This window comes from Mobula birostris, chromosome 8, assembly GCF_030028105.1.
Source record: "Mobula birostris isolate sMobBir1 chromosome 8, sMobBir1.hap1, whole genome shotgun sequence".
Lineage (NCBI taxonomy): Eukaryota > Metazoa > Chordata > Chondrichthyes > Myliobatiformes > Myliobatidae > Mobula > Mobula birostris.
The window spans coordinates 114,948,891-114,973,865 of NC_092377.1; the positions used below are offsets into that span (position 1 = coordinate 114,948,891).

The 24,975-nt window shown below is 42.3% G+C and overlaps 1 protein-coding gene across 1 annotated transcript in view; it reads right to left on the reverse strand.

The window, feature by feature from the left end:
• The window catches only part of LOC140202041 (cation channel sperm-associated auxiliary subunit epsilon-like), a 151,623-nt gene that overhangs the window by 60,414 nt on the left and 66,234 nt on the right, over positions 1-24,975 (reverse strand). The window contains exons 11-13 of the mRNA XM_072266900.1: positions 24,757-24,928; positions 20,564-20,597; positions 19,914-19,999 (exon numbers count right to left, since the gene is read on the reverse strand). Coding sequence (XP_072123001.1) covers positions 19,914-19,999; positions 20,564-20,597; positions 24,757-24,928 — 292 coding nt within the window. The remainder of the gene's footprint in view (positions 1-19,913; positions 20,000-20,563; positions 20,598-24,756; positions 24,929-24,975) is intronic.

Here is a 24,975-nt window from a genome sequence, read left to right on the forward strand (position 1 = left end):
CACTGCATCTACTCTCAGGATGAGGCTTTTCATTTTCAGAATGAAGGAAATGTCCTCCTTCTTCAAGGAAAGGAGCTTTCCTTCACCCACCATCAACGCTGTCCTCAACTACATCTCTTGCATTTTGCGCATGTCTGCTCTCACCCCACCAGGGACAGGGTTCCTTTTGTCCTCACCTACCACCCCACCAGCCTCTGCTTCCAGCACATAATTCTCCGTAACCTGTGCCATCTCCAGCGGGGTCCCACCACCAAACACATCTTTTCCTCCACCCCGCAACTTTCTGCTTTCCACAGGGGTTGCTCCCTATGCAATTCCCTTATCCATTTGTCCCTCCCAACTGATCTCCCACCTGGCACTTACCCTTGCAAGCAGAACAAGTGCTACATCTGCCCCTACACCTCTTCCCTTACCACCATTCAGGGCCCTAAACAGTCCTTTCCAGTGAAACAACACTTCACCTATGAGTCTGTTGGGGTCATCTAGTGTTTTCAATGCTCCCGGGTGTGGCCTCTTGTATATCGGTGAGACTTAACTTAGATTGGGAGACCACTTTGCCAAATGCTAGAAAAAAGTGGGATCTCACAGTAGCCACCCATTTTAATTCCACTTCCCATTCTGACATGTCCATTTGTGGCCTCCTTTACAGTCACAATGAGGCCATTCTTAGGTTGCAGAGCAATATATTATACGTATTCTGTCTGCGTAGCTCCAACCTGATGGCATGAATATCGAATTCTCGAACTTCTCGTATGCGTCCCCGGCCCCTTTCCCCCTCTCACCTTATCGCTATGCCTGCTCATCGGCTCTTTGGTTCTCCTTCCTTTTTTCTTTCTTCCATGGCCTTCTGTCTTCTCCAGCCCTGCATCTCTTTCACCAACTTCTCAGCAATTTATTTCATCCCTCCCACCTTCCCAGTTTCACCTATCACCTTGTGTTTCTTCTTCTGCTTGCCCCCCGCCAACTCTCAACTCCTCATCTTTTTTCCTTCAGTCCTCATGAAGGGTCTTGGCCCAAAACGTCAACTGTACTCTTTTCCATAGATGCTGCCTGGCCTGCTGAGTTCCTCCAGCATTGTGTGTGTTGCATACATTTATTTTTTAAGGAATACAAAATATTTAACTTTAAGTTTGTGTAAAAACAAAGATAACAACAATTTGAAGAACTCACCAGATCTTTTGTTGAGGACTCTCTTAAAACTGATCTAATCATAGAAAATTCAAAAATAAAGTGAGATTTTTCAAATATATGGGCATTGTGCCTTCTAAAAGCAATGCAAAGAGCTCCACAAATTTAGTATAACACTGAACTGCATCCTGTAATACACAGCTGGAGAAATCAGGAAAGCCTGGGTTTTATCTCCAACTCTTATAAGTGTTCTAGCCTTTAGCTGAACTGGAGATTACAAAGACTCTGATACTGCTAGACATTGGAAAAATACTCATGCCCTCTTCTTATAGGTGATGCAACAACAGTAACATGACTTGTAACTTCCGTGTGTGCATCAAAACTAAGCAGTATCAGAAGGCAGAACAAGTGAGATGAGATAAATAGAAAGTTTAAAGAAATAATTTCAAGGGGATAAATAAAAGGATGAATATAGAATGAATTATTTTGCGAAATGGCAAAGCTGAGATGAAGATAAAAGAGGTGAAATGAGAAGGACAGATAAAACGAGGACTAATAATGATTATTTTATGGCTTTCTTCACTGACAGTCAACATAAATTTAGATACATATACAGTCATGTTTGAAAGACAATTCTCAGTAATTTTAAAAAACACAAATAAATATAACAGAATCAATTATTGCAATGTATATCCATAGTAATGATAATACTACTTAATCTGGAATTTCCACCTACGAAACAAGTCTTATGCAAACTTAATAAGCTGCCAAATGAACCTAGAATGCATTCACCAACAATTAAACAGACATTTCAAAATATTTCTTCTCACCTAGGAACCATCATCCTTTTCTTATGTTTGAATGCGCATTCACTTATACTGGGTCTAAATAAATGGGGAAGTAATAAAATTTAATTAAGGCAGATGAAACAAGGAAGTATATTGGAACTACTGCATCATGGTGCAAATGAATCAAATGACCACTAGTTGAAAATGAGTCTACTAGCAAAATTAACCAAGTGGAATCATGATGTGTATTACTACACTCCCCTTTGTCCTTTCTCAGTCTGTTTTATTTTCATCATCTTTATTTATTGCCCACTTTGCCATGGGCTATTAGTCCTTTTGTAATTTAATCTCTCCTGTCCTCCATTCCAACATAAATCACATTTCTTCTCATTGCATAACCTTACTACTGAATAAATCTCAAAAAGAATGATTTCTGAATTAACACCTTCAATGTCAGTTTGAGAATTCTTGGATAGCATTAATTGTGCAGTGGACAGGAATCCAACATCTGTTTCTTTTAATGGTCTGGAAGAAAACTATTGTGCCAAAGATCCATTTGGGCACTGTATCTTTGCTGCTGAAGAATCAAGGAAAACAATCAGAGAGGTCATGCATGAGGGAGGAGAAAAAGGCTTGGGTTTGAGGTGATGGTGTTAGTAAGTGGGGTGAATAAGGACCTTAAGATTAAGGTCAAGGCATCCAGATGGTATCATAGCTATAATCTTCTTTAAATGTTCATTGGAATTGTTAGAGATTGTGTCATGACTAGGGGCCATGGCAAAGGTGGATGTGACCAAGTGTGGTCTTCAAGATCTGTGAGAGAAAAAGGGAATATTTTTAATATCTGAATGTACTCAAGACCATTCCCAGCAACTTCCCCTTAAATGGTGTAATTGCATTTCTTGCGAAGATTTATTTCTGTCCCAGTGGCCTGCATGCTTCCATGAATTATAATTACAGCAGTCTCATTCAGAGTATATCCAAGTGGTATCATGCATTACTGCAACAGATACCTGAGGAATCCAGAAGGAAAATCATAAACATTGTAATTCTTGCAGTTAGAAATTCATTAATACAATGCAAACAAAATGTACGGCAATATTTCTAAGCCCCTGCTATAGGAAGGATAGCATAAAGATTGATGAGGCTGTTCCCTAGACTAAAGAGCTTGAGTTTTATAGGAGAAGCTGGATCAGCTGGAACTTTTGTCGGAGTGTAGGGGGCTGAGATAAATAAGATAGATAAAATCATGAGGGGTATTGAATTGAATTGACTTTATTTCTTACGTCCTTCACATACATGAGTAAAAATATTTACGTTACATCTTTATCTAAATGTGCAATCATAGTAATTTATAATAAATAGAAGAGTCAATGTAATATAGAGTACACTCAAAGCAGCACGAGTTCATCAGTCTGATGGTCTGGTGGAAGAAGCTGTCCCAGAACCTGTTGGTCCTGCTTTTTATGCTGTGGTACCGTTTTCCGGATGGTAGCAACTGGAATAGATTGTGGTTGGGATGGTTTGGGTCCCCCAATGATCCTATGGGCCCTTTTTACACATCTGTCCTTGTAGATGTCCTGAATCATGGGAAGTTCACGACTACAGATGCGCTGGGCTGGGCTGTCCACACCACACTTTGCAGAGCCCTGCGATTAAGGGAGGTACAGTTCCCATACCAGGCAGTGATACAGCCAGTCAGGATGCTCTCAATTGTGCCCCTGTAGAAAGTTCTTAGGATTTGGGGGCCCATACCAAATTTCCTCAACCGCCTGAGGTGAAAAAGGTATAGGTAAGGTGGATGGTCACAAAGTATTTTACCCTTAATATAGAGGAGTTTTAAACTAGAGGGTTGCAGGGAGCAAGATATACAAGGGATCTAAGGGACCTGAGGGGGAAACTTCTATTTATTTATTTTTAAACACACAGTGGGTGGTGGTTATATGGGATGAGCTGCCAGAAGAAGCTTTCAAGGTAGGTGCAATAACAATAAAAGACACAAGAGATTCTGCAGAGGAGGAGCTTAGGAAAACAATGGCGTCTAATGATGATTCCTTTGCTTGCATCTTCGGAAACAGCTCTATTTCTATCTTTAATGTCTCTATTTTCCCTTTTCAGAGTTCTTTTGAAGACCCTGACCTGGAGTTACATGCTGACCTTGGTTCTTCGCGGGAGCGGGACCCGCTCTTGTGGTCTCACAACTGGCCGCTATTCGATATGCCAAGGATGTGGCCTAGAAGACTAACGCGCCTTCAGGGTTCCGAGATTTCATGGCTCTGGAGGTGGCCGGACTCGAGGTTGGTGCCACCGCAAGAAACCGGTGTGTCGTGGGAGACAGGAGATCAAAAGCAGCAAGCTGGCTGCTGGCTGTGTGCTCAGACACCTGAGTTCTTTGGGCTCAGAGCTCAGAAGAAGTGATGCAACAGACTTTTAACATGTAAATCAGCAAGTTGGGTGTTATGACTCCCCTCTCGCTGTGAAACAGGGACATCTCTTTTTCCCTTATTAGGAAAAGAGAGGGGCCTGTGGTATGTCGAATTACCGGGTGAACAAGCAGTCTTGTGAAAGGGAGGATCATTGGTTTGCTACTGCTTATGCATGAGTCGGGGAGCTGTTTGGGGTTCTAACATTTAGCTATCATTCATTCTTTGGGGCATTCCTCTGTTTCTGTGGATGTTTGCGAAGAAAAAGAATTTCAGGATGTATATTGTATACATTTCTGACATTAAATGTACCTTTGAAATCTTTAAGATGATGGAAATCTATAGTAACACACACAAACTCTTGGAGGAATTTGGCAGGTCAGGCAACATCTACGGAAAGCAATAAATAGTTGATGTTTCGCCAAGACCCCTCATCAGGACTGGAAAGGAAAGGGAGAAAAAGGCAAGAATAAGAAGTTGTCCCTCCTCCTACCCTTTCTCCCGTAGTCTTCTCTTCTCTCCTATTAGACTCCTCCTTCTTCAGCCTTAGCACCTCCGATCTTCACACTTTAACCACCTACCTCTCCCACCCAGCTTCACCTATGACCTTCTAGCTTGTCCTCCTTCCCATCCTCCCACCTTCTTAATCTGGCTGCTTGTCTCTTCTTTTTGAATCCCGATGTAAGGTTTGGCCTGAAATGTTGACTGTTTCCTCCTTTTCATCTATGCTGCCTGATCTGCTGAGTTCTTCCAGCATTATGAATGTTTAAAAGACATTTAGACAGGTACATGAATAGAAAAGGTTTAGGGAATTATGGACCAAATGCAGGCAAGTAGGCTTACTTCAGGCAGACATCTTGGTCAGCATTAATGAGATGAGCTGAAGAATCTGTTTCTGTGTGGTTGAACTCTATGATTCTAATATGAAATGTTAACTGTTTCTCTCTATGGATGCAGCCTGACCTACTGAGCTGCTCCAAAGTTCTCCTGTTCAGATTTTCATGATCTACAATATTTCACTTCTATTTCAAGTTTCTGAGATCAAGAAAGTGATAAAAAAAAATCTGCTTGAGGAACTAGCCTGACAATCTCTCACTTGTTTCATCAGATTCTATTTTTACTTATCTTTTGTTAACCATAGTAAACCAGATATCTTTACATATATAGATTGAACATCATACCCATCTATCAGAGGAGAACTTGGTGCAGTGTAGATTCTGATTGTTAAGTTTCTTTTTTTAAAACGATTTTTTGCTTTCCTTGAGTGGGAGTGCTCCTATACACTGAGATCTACAAGTAAACCTGAGGCCTTCCCTCCATTGGGTGAATTCCCATTTGCAAGATCTTCCTGAGTGCCAAGGACCATTTCTTTGAATCATCAAATAAGATGGGGTCTATTTGTATTCCAGTCAGCATGGGAAAGTGAGTGATGATGGGGAAGAGCGGGAAGAGGGAGGTCATATGATAGCATCTCCACAGCATATTAAACTAGAGATAATAACCTAAACTATCACATCAAGTGTCAGTATAATGAAGCAGAAGTCAAGTTGGATTAACACTAAAAAAGGAAAGAAAGGCCATACCTTACTACAGTTATATGTTTATTTGGAGGACAACCCACAGCAACATGGGCAACCTGTGAAATAAATAAAATGTATCACTGCCCTTTTCTTCCCCTTATACAGTGTTTTACTATAAGCTTAAAAAAATCTTAAGGGTAAAATAAAGCTGGAATGAAAAGAAGTATCCTGTTATCTTGAATGAGCATTAGAAGACAGGCAGATCGTGTTCAGCACAGAAAGAGGGGGATATTGGCCTCTACACTACCACATTTTCAAATTCCTGAAACTCAGGAGGTCATTCTCATTGTGTCTGCACTGATTCTTTGAAAGTACTATCCAATTAACCCTACTTTTCCAGTTTACAGAAGTGCAAATTCTAAAGAATGTCTGGCTTTTGAAATCAGTTGAGCCTCCCATTTGTGTGCATTCTATAAAGTGCATTCCTATACAAGATGTTATTTTTTGGTGGGCCACTTCTTTATTGTCCTTACTTTTCTGCCGTATGAGGTGCAACAACAACCTGATATACACACAAAATGATACAAAAAACTTGGGCCATGGTATTCCAAATGCTCATAGATCCAATCCCTAATAATTTTCTCCAATAGCTTCTCTATATCCAGTGTAACTCACTGGTCTACAGTTCCAAGATTCCCCCTATTTCCCTTCTCAAATAATGAAACATTACCTACTCACCAATCCCGTGGAACCTCAAATGTGGCTAGAGAGAACACAAAGACATTGGACAAGGATCCACCCATCTCCTCTCTTGCCTTTCAATACTCTCTCAGTCCATGAGGACTTACCCACCTTAATGTGCTTTAAGAGACCCAACAATAAGACTATATCCCAAAAAGCCTAGCATATTGGCCTGCTTCACACTGATCTCACTATCGTCCATGTCCTTCTCCTTGGTAAGTACTGATGTAAAGTACTCATTTAGGAGTAATCTCAACCACATCACCCACCACCTAGCATACGTTCCCTCTTTTCTTCTTGATTGGTCCTACTCTTTCCATATTTAAATGAGTAGTGCAAAAAGAGGGCAAAAGTAGTGACACAAACATGAGGAATTCTGCAGATGCTGGAAATTCAAGCAACACACATCAAAGTTGCTGGTGAACGCAGCAGGTCAGGCAGCATCTCTCTAGGAAGAGGTACAGTCGTCGTTTCAGGCCGAGACCCTTCGTCAGGACTAACTGAAGGAAGAGCTAGTAAGAGATTTGAAAGTGGGAAGGGGAGGGGGATATCCAAAATGATAGGAGAAGACAGGAGTGAGAGGGATGGAGCCAAGAGCTGGACAGGTGATTGGCAAAAGAGATATGAGAGGATCATAGGACAGGAGGCCCAGGGAGAAGGAAAAAGGGGAAGGGGGGAAACCCAGAGGATGGGCAAGGGGTATAGTCAGAGGGACAGAGGGAGAAAAAGGAGAGAGAGAAAAAGAATATGTGTATATAAATAAATAACGGATGGGGTACGGGGGGAGGTGGGGCATTAGCGGAAGTTAGAGAAGTCAGTGTTCATGCCATCAGGTTGGAGGCTACCCAGAAGGAATATAAGGTGTTGTTCCTCCAACCTGAGTGTGGCTTCACCTTTACAGTAGAGGAGGCCGTGGATAGACATGTCAGAATGGGAATGGGATGTGGAATTAAAATGTGTGGCCACTGGGAGATCCTGCTTTCTCTGGCGGACAGAGCGTAGGTGTTCAGCAAAGCAGTCTCCCAGTCTGCGTTGGGTCTCGCCAATATATAAAAGGCCGCATCGGGAACACCGGACGCAGTATATCACCCCAGCCGACTCACAGGTGAAGTGTCGCGTCAACTGGAAGGACTGTCTGGGGCCCTGAACAGTGGTAAGGGAGGAAGTGTAAGGGCATGTGTAGCACTTATCCTTGTAAGCGGAATAAGTGCTACACATGCCCTTACACTTCCTCCCTTACCACCATTCAGGGCCCCAGACAGTCCTTCCAGGTGAGGCGACACTTCACCTGTGAGTCGGCTGGGGTGATATACTGCGTCCGGTGCTCCCGATGTGGCCTTTTATATATTGGTGAGACCCGACGCAGACTGGGAGATTGTTTTGCTGAACACCTACGCTCTGTCCGCCAGAGAAAGCAGGATCTCCCAGTGGCCACACATTTTAATTCCTCATCCCATTCCCATTCTGACATGTCTATCCATGGCCTCCTCTACTGTAAAGATGAAGCCACACTCAGGTTGAAGGAACACCTTATATTCCTTCTGGGTAGCCTCCAACCTGATGGCATGAACATTGACTTCTCTAACTTCCGCTAATGCCCCATCTCCCCCTCGTACCCCATCCGTTATTTATATACACACATCCTTTCTCTCACTCTCCTTTTTCTCCCTCTGACTATACCCCTTGCCCATCCTCTGGGTTCCCCCCCCCCCACAGTTTCCTTCTCCCTGGGCCTCCTGTCCCATGATCCTCTCATATCCCTTTTGCCAATCACCTGTCCAGCTCTTGGCTCCATCCCTCCCCCTCCTGTCTTCTCCTATCATTTTGGATCTCCCCCTCCCCCTCCCACTTTCAAATCTTTTATGAGCTCTTTCTTCAGTTAGTCCTGACGAAGGGTCTTGGCCTGAAACATCGACCGTACCTCTTCCTAGAGATGCTGCCTGACCTGCTGCGTTCACCAGCAACTTTGATGTGTGTTGCAAAAATAGTGAGGTTGGGTTCATGGGTTGGTTCATTTTGTCCGTTCAGAAATCTGATGGTGGAAGGGAGAAAGCTGCTCTGAAAATTTTTGAGTATGTGTCTTCAGGTTCCTGTACCTTCTCTCTGATGGTAGTAATGAAAAGAAAGCATGTCCTGGGTAATGGGTATCCCTACCTTCTTGCCACCTTTTTGAGACATCGCCTTCTGAAGATGACCTTGATACTGAGATGGCTAGTATCCATGATGGAGCTGGTCCTACTTACCAACAACTTTACATGGCCCCTTCTAGTTCTCCTAATTCCCACTTTTCTGGATTCATTTGAATTTGTTTTGAGTTTAGTATAGTTTAGTTCAATATCAACATGCTTTATAGGAGCTTTACCAAAGAAAAATTGACACCGAGATACAAACAGAGATGACGGAACAAGTCTCCAAAAGCATAGTGCATCATATAAAACTTAAGGGAAAGAAAAGAAGAGAGATAGAGGAAAAGAATTCCAAAGCTTGGTAATTGAAATCACAGTTTCCAATGGGGGTCAGGTAACTTCACTGGTAATTAATAAGCCAGAATTGGCAAAACAAAAATCTTGACAGCTACTAAAGCAAGCAGTTGGGTTTGGACCAGGGAATAGACTTTTTGACAGGAGCTGATGATGATGACTTCAATAATATTCAGTTGGATTAGTGGAGCTTAGGGCGCAGTCTGACAACCAGGAGGCAGCTCAAAAGAGTGGTAGTGATATAAAGCTGAATATTGTAAGACAGATGGTAAGACAGTATGGAAACTGCTGCCAGGTTTTTAGATGCTGCTGTAGATTTTAGATTAGAAAGAACCGGGGTTGGGGGGGGGGGGGGGGGATCAAGGATTAACCCTCAGGGGAACATAGGGATGCAGAAAATGGAACAGTTCTGGGGAATTCACTGGATAAGATAGGAAAGGATAGAGAATGTGATCCCACCTAGTGGGATGAAGTTTGGTGTAGTCAGCTATGCCAAAGACTACAAATCAGTTTGAGAAGAACAATAAGAGATGATTAGATTCATCAGAATGCCATTTGTCACTTTAATCAGAATCCTTTCTGTGTAGTGCAGGGGAAAGGAACCTGAGTGGAAAAACGCAAACAAAGGGATTCAAGCATGATGACAAATATTTAGTAAGTTACAACACATTCAAAGCCTTCAAGAAAAGAGGATTGGAGATGGGATAAACATGGGAGATTCTGTAGATGCTGGACATCCAGAGTAACACATTCAAAATGCTGGAGGAACTCCACTGGTCAGGCAGCATCTATAGTATGGAAAGGAAGGGGGAGGAAGCCAGAATTTTTAAAAAAGGTGTGGGGAGGGGAAGGAGGACTAGCTAGAAGATGATAGGTGAAGCCAGGTGAGCGGAAGGTAAAGGGCTGGAGATGGGATGAAAGTTTAAATGGATGGAGAGATCTTGTAAATTTCTAAGTAGAGGAGTGAAGAAGCCAGGTTTGAAGAAGAGAGAACCACTAACATTATCAAATGATGACAAATTAGTTACATAAAACATACCCTCATTGCTGAAGACTCACAAGAATATTCGATACGATTGACTTGGAATTCCACAGATAAAACCCCACTTGTTGCTTCTCTGAAATACCAATCAAATGTTGCCACAATTCATTAAAGAAAGTTTCAAGAAGAAGCATCTAGAAATTTTAGCTCTGCCATTAGTTCTCAAAGTAACAGAGGCTTAATTTTGCTTCCAAAATCAACTTGACTGAAGTCAACAGAAACTGAGGTACTCAGCAAACTTCAATGGACCTTTAAGGGAAATCGAGCTGTAAAAACATAGAAAATAGGTGCAGGAGTAGGTCATTCGGCCCTTCGAGCCTGCACCGCCATTCAGTATGATCATGGCTGATCATCCAACTCAGAACCCTGTATCTGCCTTCTCTCCATACCCCTGATCCCTTTAACCACAAGGGCCATATCTAACTCCCTCTTAAATATAGCCAATGAACTGGCCTCAACTGTTTCCTGTGGCAGAGAATTCCACAGATTCACCACTCTCTGTGTGAAGTTTTTCCTAATCTTGGTCCTAAAAGGCTTCCCCTTTATCCTCAAACTGTGACCCCTCGTTCTGGACTTCCCCAACATCGGGAACAATCTTCCTGCATCTAGCCTGTCCAATCCCTTTAGGATTTTATACGTTTCAATCAGATCCCCCCTCAATCTTCTAAATTCCAACGAGTATAAGCCCAGTCGATCCCATCTTTCATCATATGAAAGTCCTGCCATCCCAGGAATCAATCTGGTGAACCTTCTTTGTACTCCCTCTATGGCAAGAATGTCTTTCCTCAGATTAGGGGGCCAAAACTGCACACAATACTCCAGGTGTGGTCTCACTAAGGCCTTGTACAACTGCAGTAGTACCTCCCTGCTCCTGCACTCGAACCCTCTTGCTATGAATGCTAGCATACCATTCGCCTTTTTCGCCGCCTGCTGTACCTGCATGTCCACTTTCAAAGACTGGTGTATAATGACACCCAGGTCTCATTGCACCTCCCCTTTTCCTAATCAGCCACCATTCAGATAATAATCTGTTTTCCTGTTCTTGCCACCAAAGTGGATAACCTCACACTTATCCACATTAAATTGCATCTGCCATGAATTTGCCCACTCACCCAACCTATTCAAGTCACCCTGCATCCTCTTAGCATCCTCCTCACAGCTAACACTGCCGCCCAGCTTCGTGTCATCCGCAAACTTGGAGATGCTGCATTTAATTCCCTCGTCTAAGTCATTAATATATATTGTAAACAACTGGGGTCCCAGCACTGAGCCTTGCAGTACCCCACTAGTCACTGCCTGCCATTCTGAAAAGGTCCCGTTTATTCCCACTCATTGCTTCCTGTCTTGCAACCAATTCTCTATCCACATCAATACCATACCCCCAATACCGTGTGCTTTAAGTTTGCACACTAATCTCCTGCATGGGACCTTGTCAAAAGCCTTTTGAAAATCCAAATATACCACATCCACTGGTTCTCCCCTATCCACTCTACTAGTTACATCCTCAAAAAATTCCATGAGATTTGTCAGACATGATTTTCCTTTCACAAATCCATGCTGACTTTTTCCGATGATTTCACCGCTTTCCAAATGTGCTGTTATCACATCTTTGATAACTGACTCTAGCAGTTTCCCCACCACCGATGTTAGGCTAACCGGTCTATAATTCCCTGGTTTCTCTCTCCCTCCTTTTTTAAAAAGTGGGGTTACATTAGCCACCCTCCAATCCTCAGGAACTAGTCCAGAATCTAAAGAGTTTTGAAAAATTATCACTAATGCATCCACTATTTCTTGGGCTACTTCCTTAGGCACTCTGGGATGCAGACCATCTGGCCCTGGGGATTTATCTGCCTTTAATCCCGTCAATTTACCTAACACCACTTCCCTACTAACATGCATTTCCCTCAGTTCCTCCATCTCACTAGACTCTCGGTCCCCTACTATTTCCGGAAGATTATTTATGTCTTCCTTAGTGAAGACAGACCCAAAGTATTTATTCAATTGGTCTGCCATGTCCTTGTTCCCTATGATCAATTCACCTGTTTCTGGAAGCATAGTCATCCACTATTATCATAAATTACTTTGCATTATTATTGTAGTAAAATAAACATGGTTTACAATTTTCCATCCAGATACCTTCCTCTTTCCTGAACAGAAGCTTTTCCTCTCTTATAGAGCCCTTGAGCATACCTCTCCTCCTGCACAGAGCAAGGAACGTGTTTCCTTTGTCTTGTTTTCTGCCCCACTTATATTAGAATCAAACAATTAATAACTGGTCAACTATTTATGTAATTTTATTTAAACTCCTAACTGAAAAGACACCTTCCCCCAACCTAGCTTAAAACATTCTATCATCATGTAAAACAGGAAACTACTTGGAAGCATAAATTGGAAACAGATGTTCTCAGGGAAATGTACGGCAGAAATGTGGCAAACATTCAGGAGATATTTGCGTGATGTTCTGCATAGGTACATTCTAATGAGACAGGGAAAGGATGGTAAGGTACAGGATCCGTGGTGTACAAAGGCTGTTGAAAATCTAGTCAAGAAGGAAAAAAACTTACAAAAGGGTCCAAAAAAACTAGGTAATGATAGAGTTCTAGAAGATTATAAGGCTAGCAGAAAGAAGTTTAAGAATGAAATTAGCAGAGCCAGAGAAGGCCTTGGTGAGCAGGATTAAGAAAGCCCCAAGGCATTCGACAATTATGTGAAGAGCAAGAGGATAAGACGTGAGAGAAAAGGTCCAATCAAGTGTGACAGTGGAAAAGTGTGTATGGAACCAGAGGAGATAACAGAGATACTTAATGAATACTTTGCTTCAGTATTCACTACAGAAAAGGATCTTGGCGATTGTAGGGATGACTTCCAATGGATTGAAAAGCTTGAGCACATAGACATTAAGAAAGAGGATGTGCTGGAGCTTTTGGAAAGTATTAAGTTGGATGTCTCTGGGACTGGATGAAATGTACCCCAGGTTACTGTGGGAGGCAAGGAAGGAGATTGCTAGTCTCTGGCAACGATCTTTGCATCATCAATGGGGATGGGAGAGGTTTCGGAGGATTGAAGGGTTGCAGATGTTGTTCCCTTATTCAAGAAAGGGAAGTAGAGATTGCCCAGGAAATTATAGACCAGTGAGTCTTACTTCAGTGGTTGGTAAGTTGATGGAAAAGATCCCAAGAGGCAAGATTTATGAACCTTTGGAGAGACATAATATGATTAGGAATAGTCAGCATGGCTTTGTCAAAGGCAGGTCGTGCCTTACGAGCCTGACTGAATTTTTTGAGGATGTGACTAAACACGTTGATGAAGGTTGACCAGTGGATGTAGTGTATATGGACTTCAGCAAGGCATTTGATAAGGTATACCATGTAAGTAAGGAGGCATGGGATCTAAGGGGACATTGCTTTGTGGATCCAGAATTGGCTTGCCCACAGAAGGCAAATAGTGTTTGTAGACAGGTCATATTCTGCATGAAGGTCGGTGACCAGTGGTGTGTCTCAGGGATCTGTTCTGAGACCCTTTCTCTTCATGATTTTTATAAATTACCTGGATGAGGAAGTGGAGGGATGGGTTAGTAAATTTGCTGATAACACAAAGGCTGGGGGTGTTGCGGATAGTGTGGAGGACTGTCAGAGGTTACAGCAGGACATCGATATGATACAAAACTGGGCTGAGAAGTGGCAGATGGAGCTCAACCTAGATAATTGTGAAGTGGTTCATTTTGGAGGCCAAATATGATGGCAGAATACAGTATTAACAGTAAGACTCTTGGCAGTGTGGAGGATCAGAGGGATGTTGGGGTCTGAGTCTATAAGACACTCAAAGCAGCTGTGAAGGTTGACTGTGAGGTTAAGAAGGCATACAGTGCATTGGCCTTCATCAACTGTGGAAATGAGCTTAAGAGCCAAGAGGTAATGTTACAGCTATATAGGACCCTGGTCAGACTCCACTTGGAGTACTGTGCTCAGTTCTGGTCACCTCACTACAGGAAAGATGTGGAAACTATAGAAAGGGTACAGAGGAGATTTACAAGGATGTTGCCTGGATTGGAGAGCATGCCTTATGAGAATAGGTTGAGTGAACTTGGCCTTTTCTCCTTGCAGCAATGGAGGATGAGGGGTGACCTGACAGAGGTATATAAGATGATGAGAGGCATTGATCATGTGGCAGTCAAGAGGCTTTTTCCCAGGGCTGAAATGGCTAACACAAGGCGGCACCATTTTAAGGTGCTTGAAAGTAGGTACAGAGGAGATGTCAGGGTTAAGTTTTTCTTAACGTAGAGAGTGGTGAGTGCATGGAATGGACTGCTGGCAACAATGGTGGAGGCAGATAGGATAGGGTCTTTTAAGAGACTCGTGGATAGGTAGATGGATCTTAGAAAAATAGAGCATTATATTGTAACCCTAGGTAATTTCTAAAGTAAGTACATGTTCAGCACAATATTCTGGGCTGAAGGGCCTGTATTGTGCTGTAAGTTTTCTATGTTATCAGTCTCATTCTTGTGGTGCCCATTGTTCTTTGAACCCCAGACTCCTTTCTGAGTTGGTCTTGGACTCTCATGTTGGTAAGGAGATCTCCCCCTACTATTCATTCTGTTTTTCTTCAAAATCACGATAGTCACATTTATAGTCCAGTCCAGACCCAACACCTTTTAGCCTTCTTTGTCCCTTCCCAGCTGAACTACTGGTTGCCACGGTATCACATGCTATTTAACGAATAACCAATTATTTTACATTCTGTTTATTGATACTGCACTAATCAGGTACAGAGGGACGTGGAACTGATTGATCCTGACAGTTCATGCATATAGTTATGGTGCCTAAAGACTTTAATACTTCAGTAATTTTATCTATTGCACTGTGCAGCTGCCACAAAATAAAAATCGTAACACATTGAGTGATGATCAACCTGATTCTGATATGGTTCTCTATTGTGGACTGAGAGCAGGAAGGGGGCAGGGAGAGGGGAATCATATTTGTGAAAAAGGGAAAGAGGGGAGGGAGCAAGAAACACCAGAGACATTCTGTCTGATCAATAAACCAGCTATTTGGAAACAAATGACCTTGTCTGGTGCGTCAGGGCTGGATGTCTCCATGCCTGCGCCAACCCCTGCTCCTGGGCACCAGTCCCACACCCCTCCTGCAGTGCTCCACCCTTGCCTTTCCCAACATCCTTTGCTCCCCCCACCCCACCAATTTACAAACTTGTTCTCTACTCCAAATTGACAAACACAGTACTGTGCACCCTAGCTATATACTGAACCTGCAAAAAGGACCTGGCCCAGCCCCATATGGTGTCATGTCCGTAGCCTCTACTTCCTCAGAAGGCTGAAAACATTTGACATATCCTTAACTAATTTTTAATCAATGCACCATAGAAAGCACCTTATCCAGATGGTCCTTCACTTGGTATGGCAACTGCTCTAACTGTGATCGCAAGACTTATAGATACAGTTCAGCACATCATAGAAGTTAGTCTCCCTTCCATGGACTCTGTCTACACTTCTCGCTGCCTCAGCAAAACAACCAGCAAAATCAAAAACACTACAATGAGTTAATCCTAATGCATACTCCACCTCCTCTACCTCTAAAATGACTCAACTAACTGTCTTTGTGGAGAATGGTGAAGCTATTTGGCTGCAGCTCTGCACCTGAAATGCAGAGGATAGACATGTTTCAGTGAAGTACACAGCAGTCCCTGATGTCCCTCTAGTACAGCAATCTTGCTCTATGGTCTTCAATTTTATTTTCCAAAGTCTGTACATTCACCAGCAGGAGAGTTGGGAATGGAAGTCTAAAGCCTTGGCATAGGGTTATAAGGGATCAGGAATTTACAACCAAAAGGAAGGAGGAATTGAAGCTTTGGAATTCCCCACCCAAGAGGGTGTAGACTCTGAGTAGATATAAGACAAATATCAGCTACGATCTTACTGAATAGCAGAATGTGCTACTTTCACTTATAAAACACTAACTGATAGAGGAACAAAATGGGCGAGGTAGCAACTGTGGAGGCAAGGGGTTGGTCAAATTTTTGAGTCAAGACCTTGAGAGTATAGAAGGTAGCCAGCATAAAGAGATGACAGGTTTGAAAGAGGGTCAGGCAGATGATAGGTGCAATAGGTGAGGTGGGAGTGCATGATGGACAGATGACTGTACTTATGGTCTATCTTAATTATCTGTGATAAGAAACCAAAGACAAATTTGGAGCCATCGAACCTCAGCACTAGAATACTTTAGGCACAGAGAAATAGATAGGTTTTTAAAAATTTATTTCAAGATAAAGATAAATGACATCAAAGCAAGTATGCTTACAGTTCTGCTGTATAGTTTTTTGAATTCCTGTAGTCCTTCTTGTGATAAAGATGAAGGTGCTAAAATAAAAATAAGTTAATTCAGCATATTGTTAAGTGTGGGACTATTAATACTTATATTTGACCGTTATTGCTGTACTCTATCATGTATGGAAAAGTATTATTAATTGGTATTCCTGAGAAAGGGGGACAAGGTATGCCCATGTTGAAGAAGCTTTCCTCTTGTCATTAATTGGAGTTCTATGAGATACACTTTTATTGTTCTTCCTTTGTGATTCCTACTGCTCTCCTGTTCTTCGACCACATTCTCACCCAAATTCCCCACCAGACACATGCTCTTCTTTGGTATATCCATTTTCCCTCCTCCCTTAGCTCCTACTTGCCCACTTTTCTTTCTTATCAGGTCTTTTGTCATCTCCACCCTTCTCTCAGCCATCTGCCCAGATAAGCCTTCCTCACCTGGATCCACTAATCACCAACCAGCTTTGTCAAGGACTGATTAGGGATGGTCAACATGGTAGAGTGAGTGGTAGGTCATGTCTAACCAATCTTTTCAAGGAATTTGACTGGCGACCTATGAATAATGGTGTGCCACAGGGATCACTGCTGGGTCAGTGTTGTTAGCTGTCTGTATCAATGATCTAGATGATAATGTAGTAAACTAGATAAGCAAATTTGTGGATGTAACCAAAATAGAGGGTGTAGCAGACACTGAGGAAGGCCATCAAAGCTTGCATTGGATTCTGAACCAGTTGGAAAAATGTCACATGGAATATAATGCAGATAAGTGTGATATGTTACACTTTGGGAGGACAAACCAGAATAGGACTTGCATGGTGAGTGTTAGGGCACTGAGGGGTGTGGTAGAACAAAGTAACATAAACACCAAAATAAAAGCAGCCAGGTGCAGACTGGAGGAGCAACACCTCATATTCCATATTGGTAGTCTCTAACCTGAGGCAGAAGAATGGAAATTACAGGCCAGTTATCTGATCTCAGTGGTTGGGAAGATGTTGGAGTCAATTGTTCGGTTGTGGTTTTGGAGGCACACGATAAAATAGGCTATAGTTAGCATTGCTTCCTCAAGGGAAAATTTTGCCTGACAAGTCTGTTGGAATTCTTTGAAGGACTGCCAATCAAGATAGATAAAGAATCGGTTGATTTTGTACACTAGGAGTTTCAGAAGGCCTTTGACAAGGTTCCACATACAAGGCTGTTAAAAGCCCATGGTATTACAGGAAAGACATTAGTTTGGATAGAGCATCAGCAAATTGGCAGGAAGTAAAGGACGGAAATAAAAGGGAGCCTTTTCTGGTTGGCTGCCGGCAACTAGTGGTGTTCCACAATTGTCTGTGTTGAGACCACTTCTCTTTGCATTATATGTCAATGATCTGGATGATGGAATTGATGGCTTTGTGACCAAGTTTGCGGATAATATGAATATAGATGGAGGGGCAGGTAGTGTTGAGGAAGCAGAGGTACTACAGAAGACTTAACCAGGTTAGGAGATTGGGCAAAGAAGTGACAGATGGAATGCATTGCTGGGAAGTGTATCATTGTGCACTTTGGTAAAAGAAATAAAAATGTAGACTATTTTCTAAATGGAGAGGAAATTAAAAAATCTGAAGTTCAAAGGGACTTGGGATTCCTCGTGCAGTATTCCCTAAATGTTAACTTGCAGGTCGAGTTAGTGGTGAGGAATGCAAATGGAATGTTAGCATTCATTTTGACAGGACTGGAATATAAATGCAAGGATGTAATAATGATAATGATGAGACTTCACTTAGGAGTATTGTGAGCAATTTTGGGACCCTTATCTAAAAAAAGGATGTGCTGACATTGGCGAGAGTTCAAAGGAAGTTCACAAAAATGATTCTGGGATTGAAAGGCTTTTCCTACAAGGAGTTTTTGATGGCTCTGGGCCTGTACTCATTTCATATTCAGAAGAATGAGGGGGGTGGGGGCTCTCAATGAAAGCTATCGAATGTTGAAAGGTCACAACAGAGTGGGTGTAGGGAGGATGTTTCCTATGGTTGGGGAATCTAAGACTAGAGGATATAACCTCAGAATAGAGGGACGTTCATTTAGAACAGAGTTGAGGAGGAATTTATTTAGCCAGAGATCAGTGAATCTGTGGAATTCCCCATCACCCCATTTTCCTTTAACCTCTGGCTCCTTTATCTCTTTTCTTTCCACTACCTCACCCTCACATGCCCTGCCCATCACCTTCATCTACCTCTAGTTTCCCACCTCCTTCCCTTTATTTTATAGTTTACCATCCTCTCTGATTCCTTCTCCTTCCACCCATCACCTCCCAGCTTTTCACATTGAATCTACATGCCCCCCCCAAAAAATCCCTCACATGGACTCACTATTACCCACCAGCTCACATTCCTCCCCATCTCCCACTCTATTTTTCTAGCTTCTGCCCTCTTCCCAGTCCTGTAGGACCTTAGCTCAAAACATCGACTGTTCATTTCCCTCCACAGATGCTGCTGACCTGCTGAGTTCATCTAGCATTTTGTGCTTTACTTCAGATTTACAGTATCTATGATTTCTTGTCTTGAGTTAAGCTAAATGCCCCATTTCACTGCTGAAAATTCTTCATATTACTATGCAAAATTATGAGCTCTGGATGTCACATTGCCATAGAAAACACTGATGTAGATTAACAAATATTCTATCATGAATTGGAAACGACAACTTTATAGACATAGCAACTTTAAAGTAGGAAAAGGAGGCCAAGTCACTTCATATAAATGATCTGATGTTAAATTTTTAAAAATGAGGAGCTACACAAAGATATGATGGACAACCAGAAACTTAGTCAAGGAGACAGGTTTTAAGAAGTATTTCACTGGTAGAGAGGGAAGTAAAGTTTTTTTTTTGTTGCTGGAGGTGGAGGCAGTGGCAATGGGGAACGGTGTGAGTGAAATTCCAAGACTTAAGACATAGACGGTGAGGATGATAGTGAACTGTAATTATGATGACAATGGCTCTACTTTCATAGAGCAGTGAAGCATACAATGTTTTTCTTCCAGTTATAAGGGGTTGAAAATATTTCCCTGGCTTGGGAAATGACAGAAAATAAAAGGAATCAGAAATATAATTAACAATTACAAACCTCTGATCTTGTATAAAAGCTTGTAGTTACTTTATATTGAGGATAAACTTCAGAATATATTAGATCCTTATTATAATCAATTAAGTCTATGTGCAATCCCATTTCATTCAAGTAGATGACTTCTGCTTGAAAGTAAAGAGACTCTCCCATATCTACATAGTACAGTGGATATTCCAGATTGTGGCTGAACTTCTTAAAAGGACATGCTGGTGCTTTTATCATGAATAAGGAACTGAAAACTTCCATTTGCAGAGGGTAAATACTTTCATGAATTACAGAACTTCGTAATTTAATAATTAAAATTTGACTTAGAAGGTTAGAGTAAAGAATTATCTTCGAATCCTTTCGCTCCCACACGTGTAGCTTTACTAATGCATTTGTGCCAACCACACCAAAAAGCATTAAATTGTTGTTCATCTTAATTAGAATATTCAATTTATGATCTGAAACAAATGGAAAAGAAACTTATGATGCCAAGTAGAAAACAACCTTACTTTCACTACAGTAAGATGTAATCAATGATTAAGTTTCTATCCTCATGTTAAATATGGAAATATAAACATATAATGCACAATCCTATCATCAGAGATGGGAAGATACAATTATCATTGATAGCTTGTATTAGAATTATGCTAACAAGAATTTGCTAGAGAAAAAAAAACAACCAGTACTTGTGCTGCAAAGAGCATCATGATGGTTCTGTAGACTGATTCACTGATGAGGGAACTGACTGAGAAAAAAAATCAGGTTCAAATCAACATTTCCTGGAGTCCAAAATGAGGGGGGACATCAAAGATTTTGAGTAGGCTTAATATTAGTTGCAGTGAGCTGGTTTCCTCTGCTGCAAGCAACACAAGACAGCCGAGTTTCTTCTCAAGTCATAAACCTTTGAATTTCTTTTATCATGGAGTGTGAAGTAATCATTACCTATATTTAAGTCTGACATACATTTTTGGACTTCGGAGGAAATTAAATCCATGGGGATTATCTTGTGAAGATTATCTTACAATGTTTGCTGGAGCTGTTGGGGAGGGGGTTAAACTAGGTTGGCAGAGGAATAAGAACCAGAGTCATAGGTCAGATGATGGGGCAATTTGTGTTAAGTTAGATGCAATATGTACAGAGATTGTGGGGAAGAAAAGGAAGAGGATAGGGCATAGTGCACTCAGTTGATGGGTTGAAATGTATTTACTTTAAGGTGAGAAGTATCAGGACAAAGGGTGAATTTAGAGTATGGACAAGTACGTAAGAGCGATGATGCTGTAACTTGGCTCTCACAAGGAGGGGAATGGGTGCTGGATGTTCCAGGATTTAGATGTCTCAAACAGGGACAGAGTTGGAGATAAAAGAGGCAGGGGAGTAGCATTCACAAGGAATTCTGCAGATGCTGGAAATTCAAGCAACACACATCAAAGTTGCTGGTGAATGCAGCAGGCCAGGCAGCATCTGTAGTAAGAGGTAGAGTCGGTGTTTCAGGTCGAGAACCTTCGTCAGGACTAACGGAAGGAAGAGCTAGTAAGAAATTTGAAAGTGGGAGGGGGGGGAGATCCAAAATGATAGGAGAAGACAGGAGGGGGAGGGATGGAGCCAAGAGCTGGACAGGTGATTGGCAAAAGGGATATGAGAGGATCATGGGACAGGAGGTCCGGGAAGAAAGACAAGGGGGAAGGGAGGAAAAACCCAGAGGATGGGCAAGGGGTATAGTCAGAGGGACAGAGGGAGAAAAAGGAAAGAGAGAGAAAGAACGTGTGCATATAAATAAATAACGGATGGGGTACGAGGGGGAGGTGGGGCATTAGCAGAAGTTAGAGAAGTCAATGTTCATGCCATCAGGTTGGAGGCTACCCAGACGGAATATAAGGTGTTGTTCCTCCAACCTGAGTGTGGCTTCATCTTTACAGTAGAGGAGGCCGTGGATAGACATATCAGAATGGGAATGGGATGTGGAATTAAAATGTGTGGCCACTGGGAGATCCTGCTTTCTCTGGAGGACAGAACGTACCTACAAAACGATCAGCAAAACAATCTCCCAGTCTGCGTCAGGTCTCGTCAATATATAGAAGGCCGCATCGGGAGCACCGGACGCAGTATATCACCCCAGCCGACTCACAGGTGAGGTGTCGCCTCACCTGGAAGGACTGTTTGGGGCCCTGAATGGTGGTAAGGGAGGAAGTGTAAGGGCATGTGTAGCACTTGTTCAGCTTACAAGGAGACGGAAGCGGTGGGAGAAGAGTTCCAGTAGCATTGCTAATCAGGGATAATATTACAATGGCAGAAAGGGTGGATGTCATGAGAGATTATCCACCGAGTCAGAGTGGGTGGAAGTCAGAAACAAGAAGGCAACTATCACTCTATTGGGAGTATTCAATAGGTTACCCAATAAGATAGCCAGGAATGAGCTTAAGAAAGGATTTAAGAGAGCTAGAAAGGAACTTGAGGCTGCCTTCGTGAACTGGATTAAGGAAAATTCTAAGGCATTCTACGCATATGCAAAAAACTGGATGACTGGAATAACGGTAGGACAGATCAGGGATGCAAGAGGAAACATATTCCTGGAGTCAGAGGACACAAAGAAGGTCCTTAATGAGTACTTTGCTTCAGTATCTACCATTGAGGGGGACCTTGATGAATGTAAGACCAGTGTAGGACAGGCTATTAGGCTGGAACATGTTGATATTAAGAAAGAGGATGTACTGGAAATTTTGAAAAATATTAAGATAGTTAAGTTCCCAGAGCCCATGGGATATATCCCAGGGTACGATGGGAAGCGAGGTAAGAAACTGTTGTGCCTTTAGCGATGATCTTTACGTTCTCATTGGCCACAGGAGAATTACCAGAAAATTCAAGAGTGACAAATATTATCCCTTTGTTTTAAAAAAGATGACAGGAGTAATTTTGAGAAATGTAGATCTGCGAGTCTTACATCAGTGGTGGGCACACTATTGGAGAGAATTCTTAGACTGGATTTACAAGCATTTGGAAAGGCATAGTCTGATTAGGGGTAGACAGCATGGCTTTGTGACGGGAAGCAGGTCGTGCCTCACGAGTTCAAGGAAGTGACAAATCAATGAAGATACAGCAAAGGATATGGTGTACATGGCTTTAGTAAGGCACTTGACATTGCTCCCCTTCACATCCTCATTCAGAAAGTCAAGAGGTGTGAGATCCATGGAAATTTGCTGTGTGGATTCAGAATTGAAGGCAGAGGGTGGTAGCTGATGGAGTATATTCTGCCTGGTGATCAGCGACCAGTGATGTTCTGCAGGAATCTGTTCTGAAACCCCTGCTCTTTGTGATTTTTATAAAGGACTCAGATGAGGAAGTAGAAGAGTGGGTTAATAAGTTTTTAGATGACATGAAGGTTGGTAGCATTATAGAAGTCCAACAGCAGGCGGATCAAATGGCCTGCAGCTAACATGACTTCACTGTGGAAGCAGTTTGATGAAGATGTTAACCAAATTCTGGAGGCAACAGCAAAGGGAGGGGTTGATAGGAAGCTGCAAGCCATGACAACAATTATTGTCAGTATCCCAGAGGAGGTTGGTTGTAGGGGATTCGTAGCCCGTTCTTTAGTTAGAGCCTTCAGCATTTTGGGCATCGAGGGAGAGAGGAAGAGGAGAGCCATCCGCAGTACCACCGATGCCGCAGAGAGGGCCTCAAGATGGCTGTGGCTCAAAAGAGGGGAGCCATGGAGTCATAAGTAGCTAGCCACCTGGACACAAGCTGGGGTCTGATCAGCCCCGGCTGGGTCACCTGGAGGAGGTTGTATGATGTTGAAAGACCCGAAACACCCGATGATTCCAGGGACATCACTGAAGATGTGTCCAGAAGCATCAATAGATGTATGTACACAGCGTACTTTAGAAGGTTTTCGGAGATTACAACAGGACATTATAGGATGCAGAGCTGGGCTGAAAAGTGATGGATGGAATGAATCCAGGAAAGTGTGAAGTGATGCACTTTGGAAGGTCAAAGTTGATGGCAGAGTACAGGGTTAATGGCAGGATTCTTAGCAGTGTGGAGAACAGAAGGTCCACATTCATAGAACACTCGAAGTTGCCATACAAGTTGGTAGGGTGTTTAAGAATGTGTATGGAGTGTTTGGTCTTCACTTGTCAGGGGACTGAGTTCAAGAGCCACGAGGCAATGTTGCTGCTCTATAAAACGCTGGCCATACCACATGGAGTATTGTATTCAGTTCTGGTCACCTCATTATAGGAAGGATATGAAGCTATAAGAAAGGGTGTACAATAGATTTACCAGGATGCTGACTGGACTCAAGTCATGACTTGAGGAAATTTGAGGAAAGGTTGGGCTGTTCTCTTTGGACCGTAGGAGGATGAGGGATGACTTGAGAGATACATATATGATAAGAGGTATAGATAGAGTGGACAGCCAGAGACTTTCTCCACTAGGACAGAAATGGCTAATACGAGATTACATAAATTTGTGTTTGGAGGAAAGTATAGAGAGGATGTCACTGTTTTTACACAGTGAGTATTAAGTGTGTGGACCATGCTACTGGGGGGGGGGGGGGTAGAGGTAAATAATTAGGGACACTTAAGCACTTAAGAGACTCTTTGATAAGCACATGAATGAAATTAAATGGAAGGCTACGTGAGAAGGAAGAGTTAGATTGAAATTGGAGAAGGCTAAAGAGTTGGCACAACATTGTTGGCCACGTGTCCTGTACTGTGTCATACTGTTCCCTGTTGTTCGATAGGGTCATCTCCGTCAGGTAGGTAACAGTTTGAGTGATGCCTAAAGAGCAGCAATTCAGCTGTTACTCACCTCGCTTAGTTCTACTATAGAATTTCACTAGAGGGTAAAAGCTGAAAATGATCACCAATGTTTCCTCAGACTATTACAACATGATAATATAATGAATGGCAAAATCAGTTTTACCCCTGCCCCTCTGATAACAAAATCATGAACAAATTCCTTGCTCCTTTTCATTAAGAAATTGAAGTACTTAACCAAAAATGACTTGATGGATGGAACTTCCTTCCATTGCCTTGGAAAGGTCTTCAACTCCATTAACATGCAACTTTCCACTAATACTGTTGTTCCTTAGGCTATAGTGCACTGAATTATTATTCCAGATAAACACTGCTGGTACGGCTGAAACAATGAATTGCATATGAAGAGGGCCAGCAGGCAAATAGTCTGAAGTAGTATGAAAGAAAAGGGAAGAAAGTACCCATGTTTTTGTTTCTTCATTGTAAATAGTTAGGAATAGTCTTCTTTTATCATTGATATCTGTTGCCTCCATCAGAACTCCAACATCAGGTGGTCGAGAACCATACGATACTGTGCAAATTTTTATACTGTCAGGCTTTATAGTCGTAATTACAGATGACCAATCAGGTATTCTTAAACGTTTGACACATTTGGTTTTCTTAAAACTTAACAGATACAC